This window comes from Lissotriton vulgaris, chromosome 3_1 (assembly GCF_964263255.1).
Source record: "Lissotriton vulgaris chromosome 3_1, aLisVul1.2, whole genome shotgun sequence".
Taxonomy (NCBI): domain Eukaryota; kingdom Metazoa; phylum Chordata; class Amphibia; order Caudata; family Salamandridae; genus Lissotriton; species Lissotriton vulgaris.
The window spans coordinates 86,920,682-86,948,395 of NC_141689.1; the positions used below are offsets into that span (position 1 = coordinate 86,920,682).

A 27,714-nucleotide genomic window follows, 5' to 3' on the forward strand; every position below is an offset into this window, starting at 1 on the left:
ATCCCCAAATATTTAGCTAATGCGAAAACTATATGCCCAGACAGATCGGTCTTAAAGACCCTATATGCATGCAAGCAGTGGGAGAAGCCCAGGTTTTTACACACTGCGACAATCCATTTCCTCCTCTCCTGCGCGTATGCATTGCAAAAATACAGTATGTGCAAATAAGTTTCCTGTTCAGATTAGCAACCTGGGCAATGGGTCGGGGAAGATTCAGCCCATTTACAGGTATAGGCCCGTATCGGCAAACTGCCATACCTCCATTGAAGATACAGTTTCCTAATCCCATCTCCCGTACTGATCTGCTGCTCTCTTCCAGCGCCTCCTTTAAGTCCCAGTTCTCTTCTACTGTGCACATATGTTGCTGTCTTCCACCCAAACTCCTTCTTTAACTCACTGTACTCTTCTGCGGTGCTAATCTGCTGCCTTTTCCACCCACCTCCTTCTCTAACTCCCTGTTCTCTTTTTTTCCCTCTGCGCATCTGCTGCTCTCTTCCACCACACCTCCTTCTTTCAGTCCCTGATCTCATCTCGTCTCCTATAATAATCTCATACTCTCTTCCACTACCTCCTTCTCTAACTCCCTGTTGTCTTCTCCTGTGCTGAACTAATGTTCTCTTCCACCCGCATCATTCTTTAACTCCATGTTACCTTCTCCTGTGCTTACCTGCTGCTCTTGTCTACCCCAACTCCTTCTTTAACTCTGTTCGCTTCTCTTCTCCTGTGCTAATCTGCTGTTCTCTTTCAACATGCCTCCTTCTCTAAATCCTTGTTCTCTTTTCATGTGCTACAATTAAGTTCTCTTCCACCCGCTTCCTTCCTTAACTCCTGGTTCTATTCACCTGTGCTGATCTGCTGCTCTCTTCTACCCACCTCCTTCTTTAACTCAGTTTTTATATCCTGTACTGATCTGCTGTTCCCTTACACAAACTCATTCTCTAACTCCCAGATCTCTTCTCCCATGCTGATCTGCTGTTCTCTGCCTGCCGCAGCATTCTCTAACTCCATGTTTGCTTCTCTTGTGATGATATGTTGCTCTATTCCAACCACCTCCTTCTACAACTCCCTGTTCTATTCGCTTCTCCTATGCTGATCTGCTGCTCTCCTACACCCCACATGATTCTTTAACTCCCTGTTCTCTTTTGCTGTGCTGATCTGCTGCTCTATTCCACCCACCTCCTTCTTAAACTTCCGCGTCTATTGTCCTGGGCTGATCTGCTGCTCTATTCCACCAGCATTCTTCTATACCTCCCTGTTGTCTTCTCTTATCCTGTGCTGATCTGCTGCCTCTTCCACCCATCTGCTTCTCTAACTCCCTGTTCACTTCTTTTCACTCTCTGCTCATCTGCTGCTATCATCCACCCCACCTCCTTCTTTAACTCCATGGTCTCTTATCTTCTCCTGTGCTGAACTGCTGTGCTATTCAACCCGCATACTTATTTAACTACATGTTACCTTCTCCAGTGCTGACCTGCTGCTCTCGGACACCCAACATCCTTCTTTCACTCTGTTCACTTTTCTTCACATGTGATAATCTGCTGTTCTCTTTCAACCTACATCCTTCTCTAACTCCCTGTACTCTTCACCTGTGCTAATATGTTGTTGTCTTACACCCACTTCCTTCCTTAACTCCCGGTTCGCTTCACCTGTACTTATCTGCTGCTCTCTTCCACCCGCCTCCTTCTTTAAATCTGTTTTCTTATCCTGTACTGATTTGCTGTTACCTTCCACCAAATCATTCTCTAACTCCCAGTTCTCTTCGCTGTACTATTCCTCCTGCATCATTCTCTAGCTCCCTTTTCTCTTCTCGTGTGCTAATCTGCTGCTCTATTCCACCCCACCTCCTTCTTTAACTCCCTGTTCTCTTCTCTGGTGCTGATCTGCTGCTCTCTTCCACCCCCTCCTTCTCTAGCTCCCTGTTCTCTTCTCTTCTCTTCTCCTGTGCCAACCTGCTGCTCTCTTCCACTCCACCTCCTTCTTTAACTCCCTGTTCTCTGCTCCTGTGCTGATCTGCTGTTCTCTTCCATCCGCTTCTTTCCTTAACTCCCTGTTCTCTTTTCCTGTGCTGATCTGCTGCTCTCTTCCACCCCGCCACCTTCTCAAACTCCCTGTTTTCTTCTCCTGTGCTGATCTGTTGTTCTCTTCCATCCACCTCTTTCTCTAACTCCCTGTTCTCTTCTCCTGTACTGATCTGCTGCTCTTCCACCCGCCTCCTTCTTTAACTCCCTGTTCTCTTCTGCTGTGCTGATCTGCTGCTCTCTTCCACGTACATGATTCTCTAACCCAGGGGTCTCCAAACCGGTCCTGGAGGGCCGGATCCATGCCAGATTTTTAAAATTACTACATGTATCTCAATGGGGATATCCCAAAAATCTGCCATGAATCCGGCCCTCCAGGACCGGTTTGGAGACCCCTGCTCTAACCGCACACACACATACATACAACCACACCCACAACCACACACAACCACACACACACACACACACAACAGCACACACACATCTATCGCCCTCACTCTATCTATCTGTCGCCCTCACTCTATCTATCGCCCTCACTCTATCTATCGCCCTCACTCTATCTATCGCCCTCACTCTATCTATCGCCCTCACTCTATCTATCGCCCTCACTCTATCTATCGTTCTCTATCTATCTATCTATCTATCTATCTATCTATCTATCTATCTATCTATCTATCTATCGCCCTCACTCTCTATCTATCTATCGGTTTCACTATATCTATCTATCGCCCTCACTCTATCAATCTATCTATCGCCCTCACTCTATCAATCTATCTATCGCCCTCACTCTATCAATCTATCTATCGGTCTCACTACATCTATCTATTGCCTCACTCTATCAATCTATCTATCTCTCACTCTATCTATCACTCACTCTATCTATCACTCACTCTATCTATCACTCACTCTATCTATCACTCACTCTATCTATCACTCACTCTATCTATCACTCACTCTATCACTCACTCACTTTATCACTCACTCACTTTATCACTCACTCTATCTATCACTCACTCTATCTATCACTCCATCTATCTATCACTCCATCTATCTATCACTCCATCTATCACTCCATCTATCTATCACTCCATCTATCTATCACTCCATCTATCTATCACTCCATCTGTCTATCACTCACTCTGTCTATCGCTCTCACTCTGTCTATCGCTCTCACTCTATCGCTCTCTGTCTAGCACTCTGTCGCCCTCACTCTGTCGCCCTCACTCTGTCGCCCTCACTCTGTCGCCCTCACTCTGTCGCCCTCACTCTGTCGCCCTCACTCTGTCGCCCTCACTCTGTCGCCCTCACTCTGTCGCCCTCACTCTGTCTATCGCGCCGCCACCACAGCATCACGTGTCGCCACCACAGCATCACGTGTCGCCACCACAGCATCACGTGTCGCCACCACAGCATCACTCTGTACAACCATCGAACAACAACTGGTTCAAATATGTTCTCTAAATGTTTCAAGCTTTATTACAAATGTCACAAAAAGTGGTTAATATTTCACTTCTGTTCTTGTATTTTTGTCAAAATAAAATACACAACATAATCTTCACAAAAGTTAATTACAAAAGTTTAAGCTATTGCCATTATAAATGACAATAACTTTTATTTAAGTATTAATTAATTAAAAAAATTAAAAGCCATTGTTATTTGTAATATCATTACATCTAAGTGACGTAAATACAAAACATGTTGCATTACAAATGCTATAGGTGTCACATTTGCGAAAGTTATAACTATTGGCATTGTAAATGACAAAGCTATTAATTTATCTATTTACAAAACCAACACATAAATAAAAAATGTGTCATTTACAAGACCAATAGCTCTAACTTTCATAATGCGATACCTATTGCATTGCAAATGCTTGTCGTATTAGATGATTGTTACATGGATGTGTTTGAGATGTAGGATCAGTTATTTTTTCCTCCATTTTCTGGTATTTGTGCGCTGCGACGTTTGTTCTTTTTCCCTAGTACTTTATTTGTTTTTTGATCAGAAAGATTATGTGTTGCATTAGTTAAAGTAAAGGAAGAGACACATATATTCCGTTCTCTGCATTAGAGCTGTGCATTCCCTTTTCTACACCAGGTGGCGGCATTTTTTGTTTGTCCTGTATTCATTTTTTTCTTTTTTACTTGAATGTAGAAATTCCTGGATATGGAGTCAAGTGAATGTAGCACCTGGCTGCGACTACTGTTATTGTATGTAGTGGTGATCCGTTAGGTAGAGTGTGGACTGTAGAGTGTGGGCGGCTTGGGTGGTGGTGGCTAGGGTGGTGGCGGCTATGGTGGTCGTTGTTGCAGCTATGTTGGGGTGTTGGCGGCTAGTGTAGTGGCGGTGGCGGCGGCTAGTGTGGTGGCGGCGGCAGCTAGTGTGGTGGCGGCGGCTATGGTGGGCGTTGTTACAGCTATGGTGGAGGTGTTGGCAGCTAGTGTGGTGGCGGCGGCTATGGTGGTGGCAGCTATAGTTGGTGGTGGTGGCGGCTAGTGTAAATGGTCGTAGCGTTGTGTGCAACGAATGGTGCAAGGGTGGGCACAACAGCACATGGACACTGGAGTCTGGCATCCACTGGCTAAACTATTCTCCAGGTCTTGCTTGCTATTGGGCACCATCTACTGCTGACTCCATAAGGCAACTGCCTCATCTATCCTTATGGGAGCAATAAGTCGGTGTGCATTATCACTTGACTGTGTAGAGTGGTATGGAATAGAACTCTTGGATGGAGTCAGTGATGTGGAACAGACACACACAGGCACAAACACACCCACACATACACAGAGGCGCACAAGCACACACAAGCAAATGCAGGCACACACTCCGATACACACACACAAGCACACACAAGCAGACACAGGAACACACACAAGCACACACATGGATACACATACAAGCACATACACAGGCACACACAAGCGTACGTACAGACTCATACACACAGGCGCGCACACACACAGGCAAGTGGCAGTCTGCAGAGGTAAGAGCATCAGGGCAGTGAGACGGGCGGGGTGAAGTCAGGGTGTTGGAATTCAGCAGACGATGGGATAGGTAATATTTAAATTTTAAAAACGCTTACCTTGAGCTCGCCTTATCACCATTAAATGGAAAGGCAAAAAACGTGGTTTCTTGTCCCACGCCGGAAAATGAGTTTCTAAATTGTGTGAGTTTTTTTACAAACACCTTAAGTCTCAGACCGTGTGTACTCAAAGCTTTTCCCGGGTGCTGACAAGCTTGCTTTTGCTGCTATTCAAGAAATAGAATGCAGTTTAAAAAAGCAATTTTAGCTGTTATTTCCGTGGAAGCTTTCTTCACAGACTGTGATTCAACTTGTCACATATAGCCAACTTTTAGTTGCTTTCAATGGACATCTTCTCTACCATATAACAAGATTGTGGTAAGCGTAGAGCCAACCATCTGTGCACCGTTGGTTGTCGGCTGCCATGTTAAAACATGAAGCTCATTTGGCTCTGTGTTGAAAAACAATATAATAACAGCAGCACAGCCAGCATGTTAACACATGAAGTGTGTGAGGTGCTTAGTTGGCAAAAAATTGCTACAAAATTAAATAATTGAAAAAAAAAGGGCAGCCTCCACATTGTTTTCCTATGTATTTACTTTTGTAGAAATTGCATCACAGCCTGCTTTAGCTATAGATGTTTAAAGCTTCAGGGTAGCGTGCCGTGATTGCTACAAAAGTAAATAAACTGAAAAGAAATGCGGCGTCGCCAGATTTATTTTCTCTTTATTTAATTTTGCAGCTATCGCGGCATGCCTCTATCTGGGACTTCCAGCAGGCCTGTTAAAAAGACTTCAACTTGTTCAAAACCAAGCAGCCAGGCTTATTTGTAAATAACCGAAATGGCAGCCTATCAGGCCTGGCCTGGAAAGACTACATTGGCTACCTGTGGTGCAGAGGATTGTGTTTAAAACCGGATGTATTACCTTTAAAGCCCTACAGAATACAGGCCCAAAATTTATCAAAAAACTTGTCTCTAGGTATAATCCCTCATTAAATCTCCGCTCTGCTCACAAAGCTCTTTTAGTCGTCCCGACTTTTAAGAAAAAACGCCTTGGTGGTTGCTGCTTTGACCATCTTGCAGCCACCTTTTGGAATTCCCTACCACTGCCGGTAAGGCAGAGTCCAGACCTCCTTACCTTCAGACACTCTCTTAAGACGTGGCTTTTCAAGCAGGCTTACTTTTAGAGTATGATTTTTGTGTTATGATCCCTTCCGACAGCGCCATGAAGCGTACGGGCGTACGAGCGCTTAATAAATAAATATTACCATAACATAACATGCCACACTTTATATTTAAACCTATGAGACTAAAGCAAGACAAGACACCAATGCTAATAAAACAAATGAATACAAAAAACTGTGGGTGGACGACTTTACAGCTACTAATAAAGTAAATAAATGCAAACAAAAAACCTTTTACTTTGCAATTTTTACAGTAAGGCAGATTTTAAAACGATTACCTCCTCTGCAGCGTCAGGGTTTCAGAAGCCATCCAGAATGTTACGCCAGCTTTGTTATGCCATAATTCAAAACACGTTTGTGAATGTGTGTGTGTGTAGGAGTGCAGCGCCTCAAAGCCTTGACGCTGTCAGCTGCCACTGCTTCATGCCAAAATTAAGCATGGCTGCAGTGACACCACATGGGCGGCTGAATCGTGAAGGGGACTGCCGTTTATAGAACTGAAAACAAGGGCACTCACTAGATTGTGGAAAAAATGAAGGGAGATAATGTTTCCTTGGGAGTGTTAACACTCGTCAGAGCAACATTTTTATGTGAGTGCAGGGAAGCGCCACCGGACATGATTACATCCTTGTTAACGTTGGGCCAGTGTTATCCTTAAAGCACAAAGGCAGCGCCAGAGTAGAAGGGCGCCGAGATAGCCCCACATTTGTTTATGTAAGTGAAATGAAGCGCAAAAGCGCTTCACATAAATGAATATGGGGTCTTTTTTACAGTGCACTCCCTAAACTCACATATTGAAAGGGGCATTGATATGCGATAATGAAGAACAAGGTAATACATGAAAGAAAGACTAAGAGGAAGAAAGAGTTATGAGGTGAGGTAAGAAGAGAAAGCAAAAGAGAACAGAAGTACGGGTGGGGGTGAGATGCGAGGTGAGAGGAACGCAGAGAAGGGAAAAAAGAAGAGAGAATAAAATGCGAGAAAGGAGTTAAATTTAAAAAATATGACGGGAGTGGAGAGAAATCAAGAAGACGGAGGGTGAACGAGAGGGGCGCTGAGAAGAAAGGATGAGACGTGAAGACTAACAAGACCGAGAGGTGGGGATTAGCTAAGGAGACAGCTCGAGCAAACTTTCCCTGGGGGCTGCAGCGGCTGGTTTTATCACAAGGAGGATTAACAAGCTCTTGGCATTGCTGTGGGGGGGCGGGGCGGGAGTGCATTGCTTTGAAGTCTGATGTGGGGGCAGGGAGCGGCAGCTTTGAAGTGTGACGGGAGGCCCAGACAAATGGTTGTTTGTGACGTGGCTGGTTTGTGCACGCGCGTAGGTCACATGAACTGTGCCAAATCCGCCGTTGGTAGACTGTTCTTTTGTCCAATTACTATAATCTCAGCCAGCAATGCGCAAGCGCATTGGCAGGCCGAGACCTAAATATGCATACATGTAATGGAGAATTTACTCAACCCTCTTCATCCATGGGTCTGTTCAGCTATCATTCACATTCTGCTTCCATGCTCCACAACAAATAGCATGGGGTACAGCGTCATGAAGGCAACTAACTATCTTGCACTGTGAGTGACAACATTTTTCCTGATCACATGGGCAAATTTGCCTTAAAATGTGCACTTCAGGGCCAGGCAGGTGGGCAAGTACTTTAGTTTGGAAAGTCTTTTTTTCTTTCCACTTTTTATCAATTTTTTAGTCCGTGTTTGTTTAAAATAGGTCTCCGGGTTACAGTAATTAAGGGCCAATAGTAGCCTTTCATTGCATCAATAAAGATCATACTTCCATGTGATATGTATTAAAACTAAATAAGGGTTCAAAACCAATTGGGGAGAGGATGTGGCCAAATGACTAGTGCGGTTGACCTCAAAGCTAGGCAACCGGGTTAAAGTCTTGACAGGGATGCTCAACATTCTGTGATTCTAGGCAAATCACGTAATCTCCCTGTGCCTCACGAAAAAAATAATGTGTCTGTTTGTAACTCAACTGGTGCTCATGTAAAGCACTCGGATACCTTTGGGTCTCCACCCCCAGCGATACTGCTAAATTATATGCAATGGTGAATCCTTTTTTATTTAAATTAATGTTTGCATGCTTAGGCTCTCCACATATAGGAGGTAATGATTGCAACAGCATCACCAAGGCTACACCTAATGGCTTTGCCAATACTAGTTTATCTAGTGCAGCTTCTTGATGCCCCACTATTATATTCAGGGAAGTGGAATTAAGTTCAAGTTCAGGAATTTGTATAGCGCACTACTCACCCAGAGGGTCTCAAGGCGCTTGGGGAAGGGGTGCATTATTTATCGAATAGCCAGGTTTTAAGTTCCTTTCTGAAGGAAATGTTCTGTGTAAGGCGGAGGTGAGAGGGGAGAGAATTCCAGGTCTTGGCCGCCAGGTAGGAGAAGGATCTTCCTCCCATGGTGGATCTATGGATGCGCGGAACTGCGGCAAGGGCTTGATTGGAGGATCTTAGTTGGCGGGTGGGTGTGTAGAAGGACAGTCGTGTGTTGGGGCATTCTGGTCCTAGTTTGTAGAGGGCCTTGTGAGCGTGGGTGAGGAGACGGAACGTTATTCTCTTGTTAACGGGAAGCCAGTGGAGGTCTTTCAGGTGACCGGTAATGTGAGCTTGGCGAGGGATGTCCAATATGAGTCTGGCTGATGCGTTTTGGATGCGTTGGAGTTTTTTCTGTAATTTGGCTGTGGTTCTGGCGTAGAGGGTGTTTCCATAGTCCAGTCGGCTGGTGACCACTGTGTGGGTGACAGTCTTTCTTGTTTCGGTGGGGATCCAACGGAAGATTTTTTTGAGCATACGAAGTACGTTGAAGCAAGAGGATGAGACGGCGTTGACTTGTCTGGTCATCGAGAGGGAGGAGTCTAGGATGAAGCCTAGGTTACGTGCGTGGTCTGTGGGTATAGGTGCTGTGCCCAGGGCCGATGGCCACCATGAGTCGTCCCAAGCAGAGGGGGATGATTCTAGGATGAGGACTTCCGTTTTGTCTGAGTTAAGTTTTAGGCGGCTGTTTTTCATCCATTCAGCAACTTCTTTCATGCCTTCGTGAATATTGGTTTTGGCGGTGTTAGGGTCTTTGGTGAGGGAAAGGATCAGTTGGGTGTCGTCAGCGTAGGAGATGATGTTGAGGTTGTTGTCGCGCGATGGATGCGAGGGGGCGCATGTAAACGTTGAAGAGGGTGGGACTAAGTGATGATCCTTGTGGTAGTCCGCAGATGACTTCGGTGGCCTCTGATTTGAATGGGGGGAGTCGGACTCTCTGGGTTCTTACGGCGAGGAATGAGATGATCCAGTCCAAGGCTTTTCCTTGTATGCCGATGTTGCTGAGGCGTTGTATGAGGGTGCTATGACAGACTGTGTCGAAGGCGACGGAGAGGTCGAGTAGGATGAGGGCAACTGTTTCTCCATTGTCCATTAGCGTTCGGATGTCGTCTGTCGCTGCAATGAGGGCGTTTCGGTGCTGTGTTTGGCTCGAAATCCGGACTGTGAGGTGTCGAGGGAGTTGTTAGATTCAAGGAAGGCGGCGAGCTGGCTATTGACGGCTTTCTCAATGACTTTGGCAGGGAATAGGAGGAGGGAGATGGGGCGGTAGTTCTTAAGTTCAGAGGGGTCTGCTGTGGGTTTCTTCAGGAGGGCGCTGAGTTCAGCGTGTTTCCAGCTTTCTGGGAAGGTAGCGGAGTTGAAGGAGCAGTTGATCACATCACGGAGATGGGGTGCGATGATGGAGTCTGCTTTGTTGAAGATGTGGTGGGGACAGGGGTCGGTTGGCGAACCTGAAGGATGGAGTTCATTAGGCGGATGGTGTCTTCAGTGGTGATTGGGTTCCAGACGCTAAGGTTGTTAGAGGGCGGTTTAGGTTCGGAGGTGGGTGGAGTGGGCTGTTCTTTGGAAATGTTCTCAAAGCTGTTATGTATGTCGGCGATTTTGTTGTAGAAGAAAGAGGATAACGAATCGCAGAGGTCTTGGGAGGGAGTAATGTCGTTTGAGGCTGCGGTGGGGTTGGTAAATTCTTTGACGATGTTGAATAGTTCCTTGCTGTTATGGGCGTTGTTGGCGAGTCGATCCTTGAATGCTGATTTTTTGGTGAATCGGATCAATTGGTGGTGTTTGTGGGTGGCTGTCTTGAAGGTGGTCAGGTTGTCAGTGGTTGGTTTTTTCTTCATGTTTTCTCGAGAGTACGGCATAGTTTCTTGGATTTCTTAAGGTCATCATTGAACCAGGGGGCCTTTTTGCTACCCTGTTTGGTTTGGTGGTTTTTCAAGGGTGCTAATTCGTCAACGCTGTGAGTGATCCATTGTTTGAGTTTATTGGCAGCTTAGTTTGGGTCCGATGAGAGGGCGGGAGGGTTTTGGTTGAGCGATGTGAGGAGTTGGTCGGTGGTGATTTTGTTCCAGTTTCTTCGCGGAATAGGTTGTGGGGGGTTGTGGGTCGAGGTAGTTTTGTAGCTGAAGTGAACACAGCTGTGGTCCGTCCAATGGAGAGCTGTGGTGTGATCGAAGGAGATGTGCTTGCTGGAGGTGAAGATTGGGTTGAGCGTATGTCCGGCTACATGGGTGGGGGTGTCAACAAGTTGTTTGAGTCCGAGATTGGTCAGGTTGTCCAGAAGGGTGGTGGTATTTGTAGGAGAGTAGGGTCTGCAATCCTATGATCACCCAGATTTTTTGCTTTTGTTTCACTGGTTTACGACTTTCTCTGGCTGTGGGCCCGCTAATCAGACCCACAGCCTGGCTGTTCTCTTTCTAAATTACGATATGTACCCTAGGTGCATTTACCAATTGGTACTGGGCCACCTTATCAGACCCCGTAACGCAGGGCATAGGTGTACCCAGGGCCGCCAGGGGCTGAAGCATGTATTATGCCACCCCTGGCTGGCCTCCTAAATTTGACACAACTGGCTGCACGACAGCTGGGGCGAAGACGTGTAACCACCCTTCGCTTTAGGTATAGTAACTCTATATCTAACCATACAATGGACACCCGAGTTCCTATCAGTCACTCCTATGGCAGGCCTTAACAATCCTGAGGGCAGAGTGCGTGGGCTCGTGTGAGCTAGGTTCAGGCCCGAGCCGAGCCCGGTTGCAGCTTGCGGAATCAAGACCCAATAGCTGTTCCATGATAACGCGTACCATATCGGTAACTCCGGTGTCGCGTTATCAAGGCATGTCGAGTAAGGTGTCATACGAATCGGGGTGCTGCCCTCTCACCAACTCTGGCGATGAGGTTAGCATCCCACCCTTCTAGAGGGACACGACATGTACGTAACTGTGAACCCCGGTTAAAGTTAACTGAAGCCTCAGCTCCACAAAATGGATGCTGCCACCACAGACACGAGTCTGACCTCCTGCTGCTGGGAGTCCTTCCAGCGAGGAGCACTTGGACAAAGGGTTTCCTGTCGAGGGCGCTGTTCGCACCGTCCCAGACAGGGTTTGTGTATTCTGGGTAGGTAGGGCTTTGGCGAGAAGGTGACTGCGGAGTGGCACCCCGGTGCTCACTACGCATCTGCCGGTTAGAACCAGTTCCAGGGGCGACAGCCCTGGCCTGGGGAAAGTCCGGCAGGGGAGAGGGGCGTAACTACCCCCCTTCCGGGTCCCGCCCTTAGGGCAGGACCTAGTCATGTACCCACCCCTTTCTTTAGGATAAAGACCGGAGCGGGGACCCTTCCAAATTAGATCATCTTTGAATCAAGAACTACTTTCTACGAAAGGACACTCAAGACTCTTCTCAAGATTTCTCCCTTGTGGCTAAGGAGTAGTCACCCTGCGTCAGCGGGCACCAACTAAGAACTCTGCGGTTTGCTGCAAGTCCTTCCTCAAGGATCCGACGGCCCAGCTCGACGAGAACCGGCTTCCCTGGCACCTCTGACCTCTACCCACGTCACCAGCTCAGCTGTGATCTGTGGGTGCGACGAGACCTCGAGGGACCGGCCATCATCAGAACCTGCACACTCTTAAAAACCAGCACGACCATCGAGGTAACTCTCTGGTGAGTGCTCTGGGGTCCGAGAAGCCCCGATCCTGAGCCGCTCTAGCACCGAAGTGCAGTCTCCCAGCATCTCCACGATCTGCGTGGGGCCCTTCTGCTCGCTGCTCAGCACGTTGTCTGGTCACTCGCCGCTGGCTTGTGCCCTTCTGTGACGACATCCGAGAATCATCACTGCTGGTCTGGTTGCTCCAGACTGGCCCTTGCTTCCATCTTTGCGAGAAGCACCCCGGACCCTCCTGGTCCACTCAAGACGCCATCTTAGGCCCACCACGTGGTCCTGAGACCTGCCAAGGCTTGTTGCCCCATCCTGGGCCCAGCGACGCCGACAGCATCATCCTTCGTGGAACAGCTCGCACCTCCACCGTGGTCGCCGACAACGCCTCCTGGTCCGTGAGACTGCAGAGCCTAGCGTCGCCCACTCACCTGGTCGAGGTGACGGCCAACCGGTGCCTTCCTGGTACCCTCTGACTACTGGCTAGTAGTACGAACTTGGTCCCCTCTGCTTTCAGGTTTCATCAATCTCCGATCCAGGCTTGGATCTCTACGAACTATACAGCACTGGTCGCCGGCCAGCAACTCCTTTCTTCCGGCTCCTGGCTCGTCAGCGAAGACCCCGACGCCTGTAAGACTTGTGCAGCCGCAGCCCTCGTGGCTAGGTAACTCGGCATTTCGGTGCCTGCATAGCCTCCTTACTCTAGGGTCCCGAGTCCCTCGCTTCCGACTTGCCTTATCGGGTCCGCCCGAGACCTTAACCTTTCCGTGTCCCCGGACACTTGTTTTAATTGTGCACTTGAAGTATTTGCTAAAGAGATTTGGTTTGTGCTTAGTACCCTGTCCTCATAAAGAGTACAGGGCTGTTGTGATTCTTAATAAATATCCTGTTTATTTTCATAACACTTGTGTGGTGTCCTTTCACTGGGTGTTCAAGGGGTACATGTGTGGTAAACAGCTGGCTTAACACGCCCTCTCGAGTCTTTAGCCTTAGACTGCTCGTATCCACGCTACTAGGATAGCTGGTCTATAGGTTGACTTACAACCAAACACCATAAGGGTCGTTGGAACGATACATAGCGGTCGCTAGAATAGCGAACGTTGCATATCGGGCCAACTTCTCACATTGGTGGCAGCGGTGGGATTTGAGCTTGCTGTTGTTTTACCACACGTATCCTAAGAATATCTTGTTGAAAGATCGCACAAGTACTGTTAGTACATATAACTAAAGCTTAGAATACTCTGAGTTCTACTGAACCAGCTGTTGTAGCTCCTCAAGGCTTAGCACACCTTGGCTACAACTCTTAGCAAGGGTACAGTAGGTAAACACGTAGTGTAGGTAGGTGCATCACTTACACCACACTAGAAACAGTATGTCGGACAAAGGAGGAAACTCTGGGTCTCCCCTTGTGTCAGTTGACCCTCCACAGGTCATCCCTTCAGGATATACTGTGCTGAGCTTCAAGGAGTTAAGACGACTGTGTCACTCCAGGAAGATTCAGCAGGGGTCTAACCCCACAACGTCCTTTCTGATTGGTCTCTTGGAGACTTATGATGCCAGGAGAGCTGAGAAACTTCGTAGCTCTTCTAATCCAGAAGGAGACATGCCTCCCCTCGAGGGAACCCGGGACGATCCTGACCTCATCCACCTCGCAACTGAGAACGAAGATGTGGAGGAGGATGAGGATGAGGATCTCTCTGGGGATGAGGCAGATAAGGGACAGGTAGAAGTCGTCAGACTAAGCAGGTCCAACTTAAGCAAGCATGATAGCGGTACTGGGGGACCCCTGGGGCCACTATCAGGTCAGCTTAACATTGGGAATGGACGAGCCAGATCTCTGTCAAGAGGTTCTGGCAGATCCCTTCAAACCAATGGCTCTCACAACTCGTCTCAGAGAGGGATGACGTCCCCTCAGAGGAGAGTGTACGAAGCTAAGGAAAGGGCAGCCAATCTGAGGATTGAAAGGGAAGAACTTGCCCTGGCCAAAGAGAGGCTTGCCTTTGCTAGAGAGCAACAGTTAAGTGGGGCAGTCCCCACTGGTGGCAGCAATGTACCTAGTAATAGGGAAAAGAGTTTCGATACGAAACACCTTGGTAAGATAGTGCCCCCCTTTAAACAAGGGGACGACATCCACAAATGGATTACTGCTTTGGAGAGGGCCTGCACTGTGCAGGGTGTTCCCCAGAGTCAGTGGGCAGCTATCTTGTGGCTCTCCTTTGAAGGAAAAGGAAGAGACAAGCTCCTCACCACAAGGGTGGAGGATGCTAACAATTACCAAATCTTGAAAAATACACTCGTTGAAGGGTTCGGCCTAACCACTGAGCAGTACAGGGTGCTGTTCAGGGATACCCAGAAAACGCAGTCTCAAGATTGGTCTGATTTTGTCGATTGTGCCACTAAGGCTTTTGAGGGCTGGTTGCTGGGCAGTAAGGTTACTGATTATCAAGGATTGTATAATTTGATGATGAGAGAACAAATTTTAAACAATTGTCAGAACCAGTTGTTGCATCAGCATCTTGTCGACTCGGATCTGACCCCTCCCCAAGAATTGGGAAAGAAGGCAGACAGATGGGTTCGTACAAGAGTTAAACAGAACCAGGGCCAGAATCAAGGTGGTCAGAAGAAAGCAGACCAGAAGGGTAAAGATTCTAAAGGGGAACAAAGTGACCAGAAGTCTTCGACAGGTCCCCAACAACCCAAAGAGGGTGGGGGTCAGGCTCCCCAAAAGAAGAAAGAAGGCCAATCCAAAAGATGGTGCCAGTACTGTAAAAGTAAATCTCACTGGTTTAGTGAGTGCACCAAGAAAGGAGGAGGGCAGACTCCTGCCACTGCAGCCCCTAAGGCACCTGTGCCCCCTAGTACAGTCAGCAGTGGTAGTGCGCCTCCCAAGGGTTTAGTAGGGTTAACCCTGGGTTCTGAGGGGCGTGACAACTTAGTTGGCACACTCACTCAGGCTGTCCTTGTCAGTACAGGGGACGCGGACGTATCCCCTGACGTAAGCCCCAATACTTTGGGCAAATACCGACAGACGCCTTTCATAAATGGAAAGATGGCTCAGGCCTATAGGGACACTTGTGCCAGCGTCACCATGGTGACGCCTAACTTTGTGGACCCTGGACAGATCATGCCAGGTACAGAATTCCTGGTGACCAATGCAAGCAATGTCACTACCAATCACAGTATGGCAATTGTAGCTTTCTCCTGGGGAGGGGTAACTGGCCAAAAGAAGGTTGTAGTTAGTCCAGACCTCCCAGTGGATTGTTTGTTGGGCAATGATTTGGAGTCGTCACAATGGTCAGAAGTGGAGCACCGGACTCACATGGAAATGTTAGGTTTGCCAGCACATGTGTTCGCTGTGACTAGGTCACAGGTCAGGAAATGCCCCACTGAGCAGGTGCTGGATCCTGGAACAACGGACCAGACACCTCCCAAGAAAGAGCAGTAGGGTTAAGGCTGCGCCTTCCCCCTTGCCCCAGGTCGAGGATCAAGTCTCAGAGGAGGCTGACCTACAGGAATTGCGGGAAACTGAGCCTAGGGAATTCGAACTTGATCAAGTTGAATTCTTGGGTTCAGGGGGACCCTCAAGGGAAGACCTGGGGAAGGATCAGTTAGACTGCCCTTCTCTTGAACCCCTCAGACAGCAGGCTGCTGCTGAGGCTGCTGGGAACGCCACAGGTACCCACAAGGTATACTGGGAAGATGGACTCCTGTACACTGAGTCAAGAGACCCCAAGCCTGGCATGACCAGGAGGCTGGTTGTACCCTTGTCTCAGCGTGGTTTCCTACTTACCTTGGCCCACGAGATTCCCTTAGCAGGTCACTTGGGCCAGACGAAAACGTGGGACAGGCTTGTCTCACACTTTCACTGGCCTCACATGAACGAAGATACCAAGGAGTTTTGCCGCTCCTGTGTCACTTGCCAAGCCAGTGGTAAGTCAGGTGGCACGACAAAGGCCCCCCTTATACCAATGCCTGTGGTGGGGGTACCCTTTGAACGGGTGGGAATCGACATCGTCGGTCCCATGGAACCACCTACAGCATCAGGGCACAAGTTTATACTGGTGGTAGTGGATCATGCCACCAGGTATCCTGAAGCTATTCCCCTTAGGACCACTACAGCACCTGTTGTGGCAAGAGCCCTAGTTGGAGTGTTCTCCAGAGTGGGCTTCCCTAAGGAGGTCGTCTCCGACAGAGGTGCAAACTTTATGTCGAGCTACTTAACTGCTATGTGGAAGGAATGTGGTGTTAACTACAAGTTCACTACACCCTATCATCCACAATGCAATGGGCTTGTTGAGAGATTCAACAGGACCCTAAAAGGGATGATTCATGGACTACCGGAAAAGCTTCGGCGTAGATGGGACGTCCTGATCCCCTGCCTCTTGTTCGCCTACAGAGAAGTCCCACAGAAGGGGGTTGGCTACAGCCCTTTTGAACTTTTGTACGGGCATCCTGTAAGGGGACCCCTGTGTTTGGTGAAGGAAGGATGGGAGAGACCTCTCAAAAAGCCTGCAGCCAACATAGTGGACTATGTGCTCGGCCTCCGCTCGCGGATGGCTGAATACATGGAAAAGGCATCTGAAAACCTTAAGGCCAGCCAAGAACTCCAAAAAGCTTGGCATGACCAAAAGGCTGTCTTGACTGTTTACCAGCCCGGACAGAAGGTGTGGGTGTTGGAGCCAGTGGCCCCAGCAGCACTCAAGGACAAATGGTCCGGGCCCTACACCATCCTGGAGAAAAAGGGAGAGGTCACCTACTTGGTCGACCTGGGAACTCCCCGGAGCCCCCACAGGGTGCTTCATGTCAATAGGCTAAAAGCATATGTCGACAGGAAGGACATGAGTTTGCTCATGGCCCTAGATGAGGGACAGGAGGAGGAGAGTGACCCTCTCCCCGACCTGCTCACTCAGAATCCTGACGATGGATCGGTAGATGGTGTTGTCTTTTGTGGCAGCCTCTCCGAACATCAACAGAGAGACTGTAAACAGGTTCTTCAGTCTTTCAGACATATGTTTTCTCTAACACCCAGCCAGACCGATCGGTGCACCCATGAGGTTGACACTGGTGACAGCCTGCCCGTGAAGAGTAAAATCTACAGGCAGCCTGATCACGTTAGAGACTGCATCAAGAGTGAAGTGCAGAAAATGTTGGAGCTGGGAGTCATTGAACCCTCGGATAGCCCTTGGGCTAGTCCCGTAGTTCTAGTGCCGAAACCTCACACCCAGGGTGGTAAGAGAGAGATGAGGTTTTGCGTAGACTACAGGGGTCTCAATGCAGTCACTAAGACTGACGCCCACCCAATACCAAGGGCAGACGAGCTTATCGATAGATTGGCTTCTGCCAACTACCTAAGTACGTTTGACCTGACAGCTGGGTATTGGCAAATCAGGTTAGCTGAGGACGCCAAGCCTAAAACCGCATTTTCAACCCCTGGTGGGCATTATCAGTTCGTGGTGATGCCCTTCGGTCTGAAAAATGCACCTGCCACCTTCCAACGGTTGGTGAATCAAGTCCTTACTGGGCTGGATGACTTCTGTGCGGCGTATCTTGACGATATCGCTGTCTTTAGCTCCACCTGGGAGGATCACCTGGTCCACCTGCGGAAGACGTTAGAGGCACTGCAAGCAGCAGGTCTCACTATCAAGGCCACCAAGTGCCAGATAGGGCAGACACAGGTTGTATACCTGGGCCACCTTGTAGGTGGAGGTCAGGTTCAGCCACTGGAGAGCAAGATACAGTCAATCAGGGACTGGGCTCCTCCAACCACCCAGACTCAGGTTCGAGCTTTCTTGGGCCTGACTGGATACTACCTGAAGTTTGTCAGGAACTATGGTTCCATCGTGACACCATTAAACGAACTGACAAGTAAGAAAATGCCAAAAAAGGTTCAGTGGACAGCGAGCTGTCAAAAAGCATTCGATGACCTAAAGCAGGCCATGTGCACGGCGCCTATCCTCAAGAGTCCGGACTACTCCAAACCATTCATTGTCCAAACAGATGCTTCTGAGTTGGGTGTGGGAGCTGTTCTTTCTCAACTGAATTTTGATGGTCAAGACCAGCCCATTGCTTTTATAAGCAGAAGGCTGACCCCTAGAGAGAAGAATTGGTCAGCTATTGAGAGGGAGGCCTTTGCTGTGGTTTGGGCCCTGAAGAAGCTGAGGCCATACTTGTTTGGCACTCACTTCAAGATTCAGACCGACCATAAGCCCCTCTTGTGGCTAAATCAGATGAAGGGTGAAAACCCCAAACTGCTTAGGTGGTCCATTTCCCTACAGGGGATGGACTTTACAGTGGAACATAGACCTGGTACTGATCATGGCAATGCCGATGGGCTCTCCAGATATTTCCACTTAGAACAAGAAGACTCACCTGGTCAAGGTTAGCTAATTGTTCCGACGTTTGGGGGGGGTCATGTAGGAGAGTAGGGTCTGCAATCCTATGATCACCCAGATTTTTTGCTTTTGTTTCACTGGTTTACGACTTTCTCTGGCTGTGGGCCCGCTAATCAGACCCACAGCCTGGCTGTTCTCTTTCTAAATTACGATATGTACCCTAGGTGCATTTACCAATTGGTACTGGGCCACCTTATCAGACCCCGTAACGCAGGGCATAGGTGTACCCAGGGCCGCCAGGGGCTGAAGCATGTATTATGCCACCCCTGGCTGGCCTCCTAAATTTGACACAACTGGCTGCACGACAGCTGGGGCGAAGACGTGTAACCACCCTTCGCTTTAGGTATAGTAACTCTATATCTAACCATACAATGGACACCCGAGTTCCTATCAGTCACTCCTATGGCAGGCCTTAACAATCCTGAGGGCAGAGTGCGTGGGCTCGTGTGAGCTAGGTTCAGGCCCGAGCCGAGCCTGGTTGCAGCTTGCGGAATCAAGACCCAATAGCTGTTCCATGATAACGCGTACCATATCGGTAACTCCGGTGTCGCGTTATCAAGGCATGTCGAGTAAGGTGTCATACGAATCGGGGTGCTGCCCTCTCACCAACTCTGGCGATGAGGTTAGCATCCCACCCTTCTAGAGGGACACGACATGTACGTAACTGTGAACCCCGGTTAAAGTTAACTGAAGCCTCAGCTCCACAAAATGGATGCTGCCACCACAGACACGAGTCTGACCTCCTGCTGCTGGGAGTCCTTCCAGCGAGGAGCACTTGGACAAAGGGTTTCCTGTCGAGGGCGCTGTTCGCACCGTCCCAGACAGGGTTTGTGTATTCTGGGTAGGTAGGGCTTTGGCGAGAAGGTGACTGCGGAGTGGCACCCCGGTGCTCACTACGCATCTGCCGGTTAGAACCAGTTCCAGGGGCGACAGCCCTGGCCTGGGGAAAGTCCGGCAGGGGAGAGGGGCGTAACTACCCCCCTTCCGGGTCCCGCCCTTAGGGCAGGACCTAGTCATGTACCCACCCCTTTCTTTAGGATAAAGACCGGAGCGGGGACCCTTCCAAATTAGATCATCTTTGAATCAAGAACTACTTTCTACGAAAGGACACTCAAGACTCTTCTCAAGATTTCTCCCTTGTGGCTAAGGAGTAGTCACCCTGCGTCAGCGGGCACCAACTAAGAACTCTGCGGTTTGCTGCAAGTCCTTCCTCAAGGATCCGACGGCCCAGCTCGACGAGAACCGGCTTCCCTGGCACCTCTGACCTCTACCCACATCACCAGCTCAGCTGTGATCTATGGGTGCGACGAGACCTCGAGGGACCGGCCATCATCAGAACCTGCACACTCTTAAAAACCAGCACGACCATCGAGGTAACTCTCTGGTGAGTGCTCTGGGGTCCGAGAAGCCCCGATCCTGAGCCGCTCTAGCACCGAAGTGCAGTCTCCCAGCATCTCCACGATCTGCGTGGGGCCCTTCTGCTCGCTGCTCAGCACGTTGTCTGGTCACTCGCCGCTGGCTTGTGCCCTTCTGTGACGACATTCGAGAATCATCACTGCTGGTCTGGTTGCTCCAGACTGGCCCTTGCTTCCATCTTTGCGAGAAGCACCCCGGACCCTCCTGGTCCACTCAAGACGCCATCTTAGGCCCACCACGTGGTCCTGAGACCTGCCAAGGCTTGTTGCCCCATCCTGGGCCCAGCGACGCCGACAGCATCATCCTTCGTGGAACAGCTCGCACCTCCACCGTGGTCGCCGACAACGCCTCCTGGTCCGTGAGACTGCAGAGCCTAGCGTCGCCCACTCACCTGGTCGAGGTGACGGCCAACCGGTGCCTTCCTGGTACCCTCTGACTACTGGCTAGTAGTACGAACTTGGTCCCCTCTGCTTTCAGGTTTCATCAATCTCCGATCCAGGCTTGGATCTCTACGAACTATACAGCACTGGTCGCCGGCCAGCAACTCCTTTCTTCCGGCTCCTGGCTCGTCAGCGAAGACCCCGACGCCTGTAAGACTTGTGCAGCCGCAGCCCTCGTGGCTAGGTAACTCGGCATTTCGGTGCCTGCATAGCCTCCTTACTCTAGGGTCCCGAGTCCCTCGCTTCCGACTTGCCTTATCGGGTCCGCCCGAGACCTTAACCTTTCCGTGTCCCCGGACACTTGTTTTAATTGTGCACTTGAAGTATTTGCTAAAGAGATTTGGTTTGTGCTTAGTACCCTGTCCTCATAAAGAGTACAGGGCTGTTGTGATTCTTAATAAATATCCTGTTTATTTTCATAACACTTGTGTGGTGTCCTTTCACTGGGTGTTCAAGGGGTACATGTGTGGTAAACAGCTGGCTTAACACGCCCTCTCGAGTCTTTAGCCTTAGACTGCTCGTATCCACGCTACTAGGATAGCTGGTCTATAGGTTGACTTACAACCAAACACCATAAGGGTCGTTGGAACGATACATAGCGGTCGCTAGTCTTGGGAGGGAGTAATGTCGTTTGAGGCTGCGGTGGGGTTGGTAAATTCTTTGACGATGTTGAATAGTTCCTTGCTGTTATGGGCGTTGTTGGCGAGTCGATCCTTGAATGCTGATTTTTTGGTGGATCGGATCAATTGGTGGTGTTTGTGGGTGGCTGTCTTGAAGGTGGTCAGGTTGTCAGTGGTTGGTTTTTTCTTCATGTTTTCTCGAGAGTACGGCATAGTTTCTTGGATTTCTTAAGGTCATCATTGAACCAGGGGGCCTTTTTGCTACCCTGTTTGGTTTGGTGGTTTTTCAAGGGTGCTAATTCGTCAACGCTGTGAGTGATCCATTGTTTGAGTTTATTGGCAGCTTGGTTTGGGTCCGATGAGAGGGCGGGAGGGTTTTGGTTGAGCGATGTGAGGAGTTGGTCGGTGGTGATTTTGTTCCAGTTTCTTCGTGGAATAGGTTGTGGGGGGTTGTGGGTCGAGGTAGTTTTGTAGCTGAAGTGAACACAGCTGTGGTCCGTCCAATGGAGAGCTGTGGTGTGATCGAAGGAGATGTGCTTGCTGGAGGTGAAGATTGGGTTGAGCGTATGTCCGGCTACATGGGTGGGGGTGTCAACAAGTTGTTTGAGTCCGAGATTGGTCAGGTTGTCCAGAAGGGTGGTGGTATTGCTGTCGTTTTTCTTTTCCAGCTGGAAGTTGAGGTCTCCCAGTAGAATGTAGTTCTCGGAGGTGAGGGCATGTGGGCTGATGAAGTGTAGGCGTGGGAGTAGGGACGACCGTGACACCAAGTAATGGGGTTAAAGAGGGCTTTATTTTTATCGCTCTTGCAGGTTTGGACATCAACGTCTTTCTATTTCTAAGAGTTAGTCTCTCTCGGGCGAACACGCTGGGGTCCGTGGCGCTGGTGTTCTGGTCTCCTTAAACGGGTGGTGAATGTCTGTTCTCCCCGGTGTCTCCTCGAAGAGGTGTTTTCTCAGCTGCCTCAGGCTCGGGAGCATAAAAGGAAACCAACAGAAAGGGAGCCGTTAGTGTCTTGTCCCCTATGGGGTTTGCACCAGTGGGACCGGGGTACGTGTGGGAAACCCAGTGTCTCGTGTCTCAGATTATTTACAGTACTATGGTGGTGCCCGTGAGGTGGGGTAAAAGGTAGGTATAGGGAGGGAGAGGGAAGTGGAGGGGTCGGGAGAACAACACAGGGTAGGAACAAACAGGGGCTATTCACACTATGTTACACTCGTTCACTTCGCCTCCCCAACCAAGCTGCCCAACGCCGCCGTACCTGTGACAGCCACACTCCTCCCTCTGGAGCGTGGCACGGCGGTCCGCAGGGTCGTTGGCCTCCTGGCTTCCCTTCACCTTCCGCTTCTCCGCCTACTCCGTGATGTTCCTCCGGGCTGGCTTCCTCCACGCTTTCTTCGGTCCCGTCTCCGTTCTCCGTTCCTCTTGCTTCCGCCTGTCTCTCCTCCTCCAGGGTGCTTGCACACCCAACGAACGTCACTTCCCTGCTTTTGTCCAATCGGGTGGCTCTGACGTCCATCGAGGGTGTGTCTTCCTCCTCTCTGACGAACGCCCAGTTAAAGGAGCCGCTGTTGCTGTCGCAGTCTTCCGGATCGCGTCGCTCATCACCCCACCGACCTGACTGAAAAGAAGGAGTCGGCGGAGGGTCAGCAGGGCGAGGGTTCCACCATTCATGCGAGTTAGGCGCCCCCACCCCGTTACATGAAGTCAGTGATGTCTTTGCAGAATTGTTTACGGGTTCCTGGTGGTCAGTAGATGAGGGTGCCTCTAAGTGTGGTCCTGGGGTCGGTGTGGATCTGGAAGTGGAGTTGTTCGGCGGTTGCAAGGTTATCGTCGAAGCTGGTCATGATCCCTGAATTATGTGATTCCATTTCACATAAATAATGGATCTGCCATAGTTGCCACAACATCTGCCGCATAATCTGAAGATTTTAACCAAAAAAATGTGCTTCTACCCCAAACAGTAAAACAATTAGTAAAATAGTAGCAATACATGCTACTCTGTAGTGAAGGTCCTTTACAAAGGTTCACTGCTCTCCTTTCTGTTGCTTATTGCTATGTGTTGGTGTTAAACTGAAATGCAACTTATGCCCGGACAGTATTAACAAGTATAACAAGCATTGGAAATGCAATAGGTCTCACATTAGGAAAGTTTGAGCTATTGGTCTTATAATTTATTTTATTTTATTTATGAGTTTGTTAAAATAGCTAAATTAATAGCTCTGTCATTTACAATGCCAATAGTTATAACTTTCACAAATGTGACACCTATAGCATTTGAAATGCAACATGTTTTTTTATTTACGTGACTTAGATGTATTAATATTACAAATAACAATGGCTTTTATTTTTTTGGTTAAATTAATTGTTAAATAATTTATTTAATTTGTAATGGCAATAGCTTAAACTTTTGTAAATAACTTTTGTGAAGATTATATTCAGTGTTTTTTATTGTGACGAAAATCCAAAAACAGAAGTGAAATATTAACATCTTTTTTGTGATTTGTAATAAAGCTTGAAAGTTTGAAAACAGCTTGAAACAGTGTCACCTGTCATGCACTGAGGGCTGTAACTCACTGTGTAATGCACTATGTAAAGCCGACCACAAAATACAGAAACTGTGAATTGAACTTTACAGGAAATGGGAGCCGAACAACGGGGAGAGGGAGGGCGGGGTGATTTATGCTTCCAGATTATGTGGTGGAAGTGCTCTGGCGAATACACCGCCCCCTCCCCACAGTTGCAAGTCAAACTTGAGCGAAGAGAAGAACATGCAGTGTTGCAGATCCTGAGCTAACTTTTGTTTACCTTTGTGAGTGGCAGTGTAATCCCTGTCATAAAGATTACATGTTGTTTTTTATATATTATTTACTTTGTGTTTCAGCCTGCCGCTAGTTGTGTGCGTCTGAGTGGGAGTATTCACTCACTCGCTCATCTTACATGAAACCGAGCTGCATAAAGCCTTGGGGAGTCCTCAATACTTAGGAACCTCCGCTGTCACAATACTAAGGAAACAAGCTTGGCAATGAAGCCAGCTGGTTTAAAAGGTCGTTTCTCTGACATCCAAGATAACATAAAGCACTGAGTGATGTTACCATAGTGTAACCCACTTCTTGGTAAAGTTAGTGGCACAATAACAAGACGGTTGATGCATCATAATCCTGGTCATGGGCAAAAGCTGGATCAAGGTTATCCAGACAAAGAACTGGTCACGGACCACTAGTGCGTGATCGCTCATTTTAATGAACCAAAAATAGCTCCCCTTAATACACTGCTGCCAGGTGAGGCTTGCTACCTTCTTTTTGTAGCCTTTACTGCCTGTCTCCTGACTTACGGAGACGTTTTTTTTTCAAATTAATTGTGAATCGGCATCAGCTATTTGGCCATTTGTGTGGTTGCATAGTGGCAAAGAAGAAACACATTTAACTGCTCCTGGAAAAGGCAGAGAATGTCCTTGTCAAAGCTCTAAGGGAAATAAGTATTTAATTACTCTTCTAATCTCTGTGTACTTTAGCAAACAAAATAAAATAAGATAAAAATACGACAACCCCAAATGAATAGAATGCAGAGTTGCCTGCTCTGATTTGGAGTTTTGAGTAGCAGATAGCAGACGCGAGTGTTTACATTTCAGTGGACCAAATTGTCTTCTGCAGCGCTTCTGTAGAATAGTACCAAATATAATGTTGTAGCTGAACTATTGCACCTTTTTAATATAAATAAATATGCCTTCAAGTTTCCCTGCTATTACACAAGAACAATATTAAACAAAATGTAATCCTAGAGATGGTGATAAATGTATGGATCTACCTTAGGTTTGCCTCTTCAAGGTGGCTTTTACACTGGCATTTTATGGGACCTTTAGGGGGGGATAACTGGTTGCGCGTAACAAACAGGACTGACACAGGGGCTCTACAGTTTGTGCATATCGCGCTACAAGGGAGCTTGCTCTCGCTATCGATCCCAGATCCAAAATAGACCAAAATGTTGGGAGGGGATCATATTATACTTCTGAAGGCACTGGGAAGCTCTTGCTGTCCGGTGGGCTACCTCAAGACTTTCTTGGAATACAGGCAGCAAGGAGTGGGGGGAGGGCCCACTTCTGATTCATGAGGATGGCACCCTCTGACCATATTCCAGTTTAGCAGGGTGCTGGGCTTAGCGGTGGGGGGCTGTGGGCTAGTCATCAAGGTTTGGTACCCTTTCTTTCAGGATTGGGTCGGCCACGGATAGAGGCCTTTCAGGGCAAGCAATGCTCTTGATTGGTCGTTGGTCTTCTGATTGTTATAAGTGATATGTACGTTTACACATGCTTTGAGTTATGACTAATGACTGTGTTTATTTTATTTTTGGTCTCCCACAGTTTTCTTGCCCTGTGCCCCAGAAAGGAAGCTCGCCGTCGTGCAACGATCACCAGAGCCTCGTCCAGTCCCGGTCCCTGCCTGGGGGCCAAGTTTGAGTGAAGTTTGGGTAGTTGGTCACTCTTATGTGAGCAGATTGAAAGACCATTTTTTTGCAGAACGTTATGCTGAATGGGCACGTCGGGCTGGTTTCAATGTGTCTTTGTATGGACAAGATGGTTTGCGTCTGGAACAGTTGCGGAGCTTGTTGGAATCTCTCCTGGCTGGGACTCATGCACCACCTGCAGCCGTGATAGTGCATCTGGGGGGAGACGACTTGGTGCATTTGGGTCGGAAGTACGTTGGTGATGCAGTGGTCACTGAGATGGGATGGTTGGCGGAGAAGTTCCCACGGGCAGTATTAGCATGGTCACACATCATCCCCAGGTCTCAATGGCAGGGAGGTGAGTCAGTCGAGGGATTGAATCACTCTGCCAAAAGAATGAATAATAAATTGGACAAGCTTTGTCAGTCCTCAAAACTCCAAACCATTTCACATGAATGCATCAGGGTACAGAGATCAAGTTATTATTTGCCGGATGGGGTTCACCTGTCGAAAGAGGGCAATGACATTTTCGCTGGGGATATTTTGGCATGGTTGGTACGGTGCACAAGACAGATTTTAGGACATGACGGAACGGCAGATAATTAGTTAACTATGCTGGCCTGTGGCGATAAGGTCATGATTGCTGGGGCATTTTACTGTCCTTACTAGGCATCAACGTTTGGTAATGTGTTATGCCTGGGGGAGGATTGTAGTCTCACGTGGAACCCCAGGAGGCGTTTTAAGGCAGGTAGGCTGGAGGGTGCCGGGGTTAGGAAAGTTCGTCTTCCAGTTGGCCTTTTGGGTAAATCCCCGCACAGGCGCCAAGTTGGCATAACAGCGCAGCCCCTTGGGGATAGTATTTGAGGGTGTAGGGGGTGCCTGGGGAGGTAACCTTTCTGGGCAACAGTGCCTCCTGCTCAATGTCACTCCAGGGAGAGGGGTCTACCTAGCATTTTAGTTGGACCAGTCATGACCTTAGCCGTAGGCTCATTCGAGATGCGCAGAAACCAGAAATGTACATAATTTAGTTTTAGGTTAGGAGTGGCAAAGTATTAGGCATTTAGTTAAGGTTAGCATTTCATAAGAAAATGTAAATACATTGTTTACAGAATGAGTTTGTGTATTACGGTTCGGGCCTATTTGGTGGGATTTCTGCGTTTTGTAAATGTATAAAAATGTATTCAATGTTTGTCATTTTAATAAAATACGGCCAGGGTTTTTCCGACCCCTAATCCAAGACAGAGTTGGCTTCAGCGTTATTCTATGCCTCTGGGGTTAATGGGGGGTGCCGTCTCTTTGGGGGGGCCCTCTCTTGTTAGGGGACTTCTTGTGCCGTGAAGATGGCTGGAAACTCTACAGCCTGCTGCTATTTAGTAACTTTTGCTCAGTTACTTATTGCTGTATTTGGGTAATGTATGTATAGGCATTTATATAGCGCACTACTTACCCGGAGAGTCCCAAGGCACTTCGACCGCTGCGAAACCCTTCCTGGCTTCCCTGAGAGATGGTCCCTTAATGGGTATCTCCAGGGTGAGACCAGGCATCTCCGGCGGTCTGTTGGGGCCGTTAGTGAAGATGAGGCAAGCTAATGCCCAGAGTTGCCGAGTGTGATCGCTGATCAAAGTGGGCACCGAGGCGAGAGAATTATCGAGTCTGCTGACCCTGGCCCAGAAACCTGCCGCGCCGGGAATCGAACCCTGGTCCCGGGCCGTCCTCTGCTCTCGGGTCTGCCGCCTCTAACCAGTGAGCCACACTACTCCACTGGTGCTAAGCTTCCACTAAAAGAGAGAAACGTGGGGGCGTGGCTACCGGCCGCGCAAGATGGCCGCTTAGCCTGTGAGCTCCGGGAACCCAGTCGCCCCTTCCACTAAATCCGACCTCTGATCCGACTCTACAACGGCCCTGATACCGGAGTGCGCGGGGGCACGGCCCGATATGTTTCCTGTTTGCTTCGGGCTTGATCTTGCCCTGTGGGACCATCTGGCGACCTGAGGCCTAGCGGCGCTACCAAGACCGGGGACTGCCGTAGTGGACTGGCCGCCATCCGCCATCCAGAAGTGCGGGTCTGGTGCCTTCTCCGGCGCGGGTGACGCAATACTCAGGTTGAGCCCTTCGGCGCCGGCGAGCGCTCATCTAGCGACCCGGTGTGCATCGCTACAGACTACAAGAGGTGAGGCTGCCTGCCCCCACCCG

At 48.9% G+C, this 27,714-nt stretch overlaps 1 protein-coding gene across 3 annotated transcripts in view; it reads left to right on the forward strand.

Annotated features, from left to right (window-relative positions):
- The window catches only part of LOC147726003 (uncharacterized), a 618,497-nt gene that overhangs the window by 257,502 nt on the left and 333,281 nt on the right, over positions 1 to 27,714 (forward strand). The window contains exon 5 of one of the 3 annotated variants that reach the window (XM_086960122.1): positions 25,439 to 26,758. The exons of the other annotated variants lie outside the window; for them this stretch is intronic. Within the exon in view, the coding sequence (XP_086816248.1) occupies positions 25,439 to 26,127 (689 nt within the window). The 3' untranslated portion in view covers positions 26,128 to 26,758. Of the gene's footprint in view, positions 1 to 25,438; positions 26,759 to 27,714 lie in introns of those variants that run through there. 3 annotated transcript variants of the gene reach the window in all.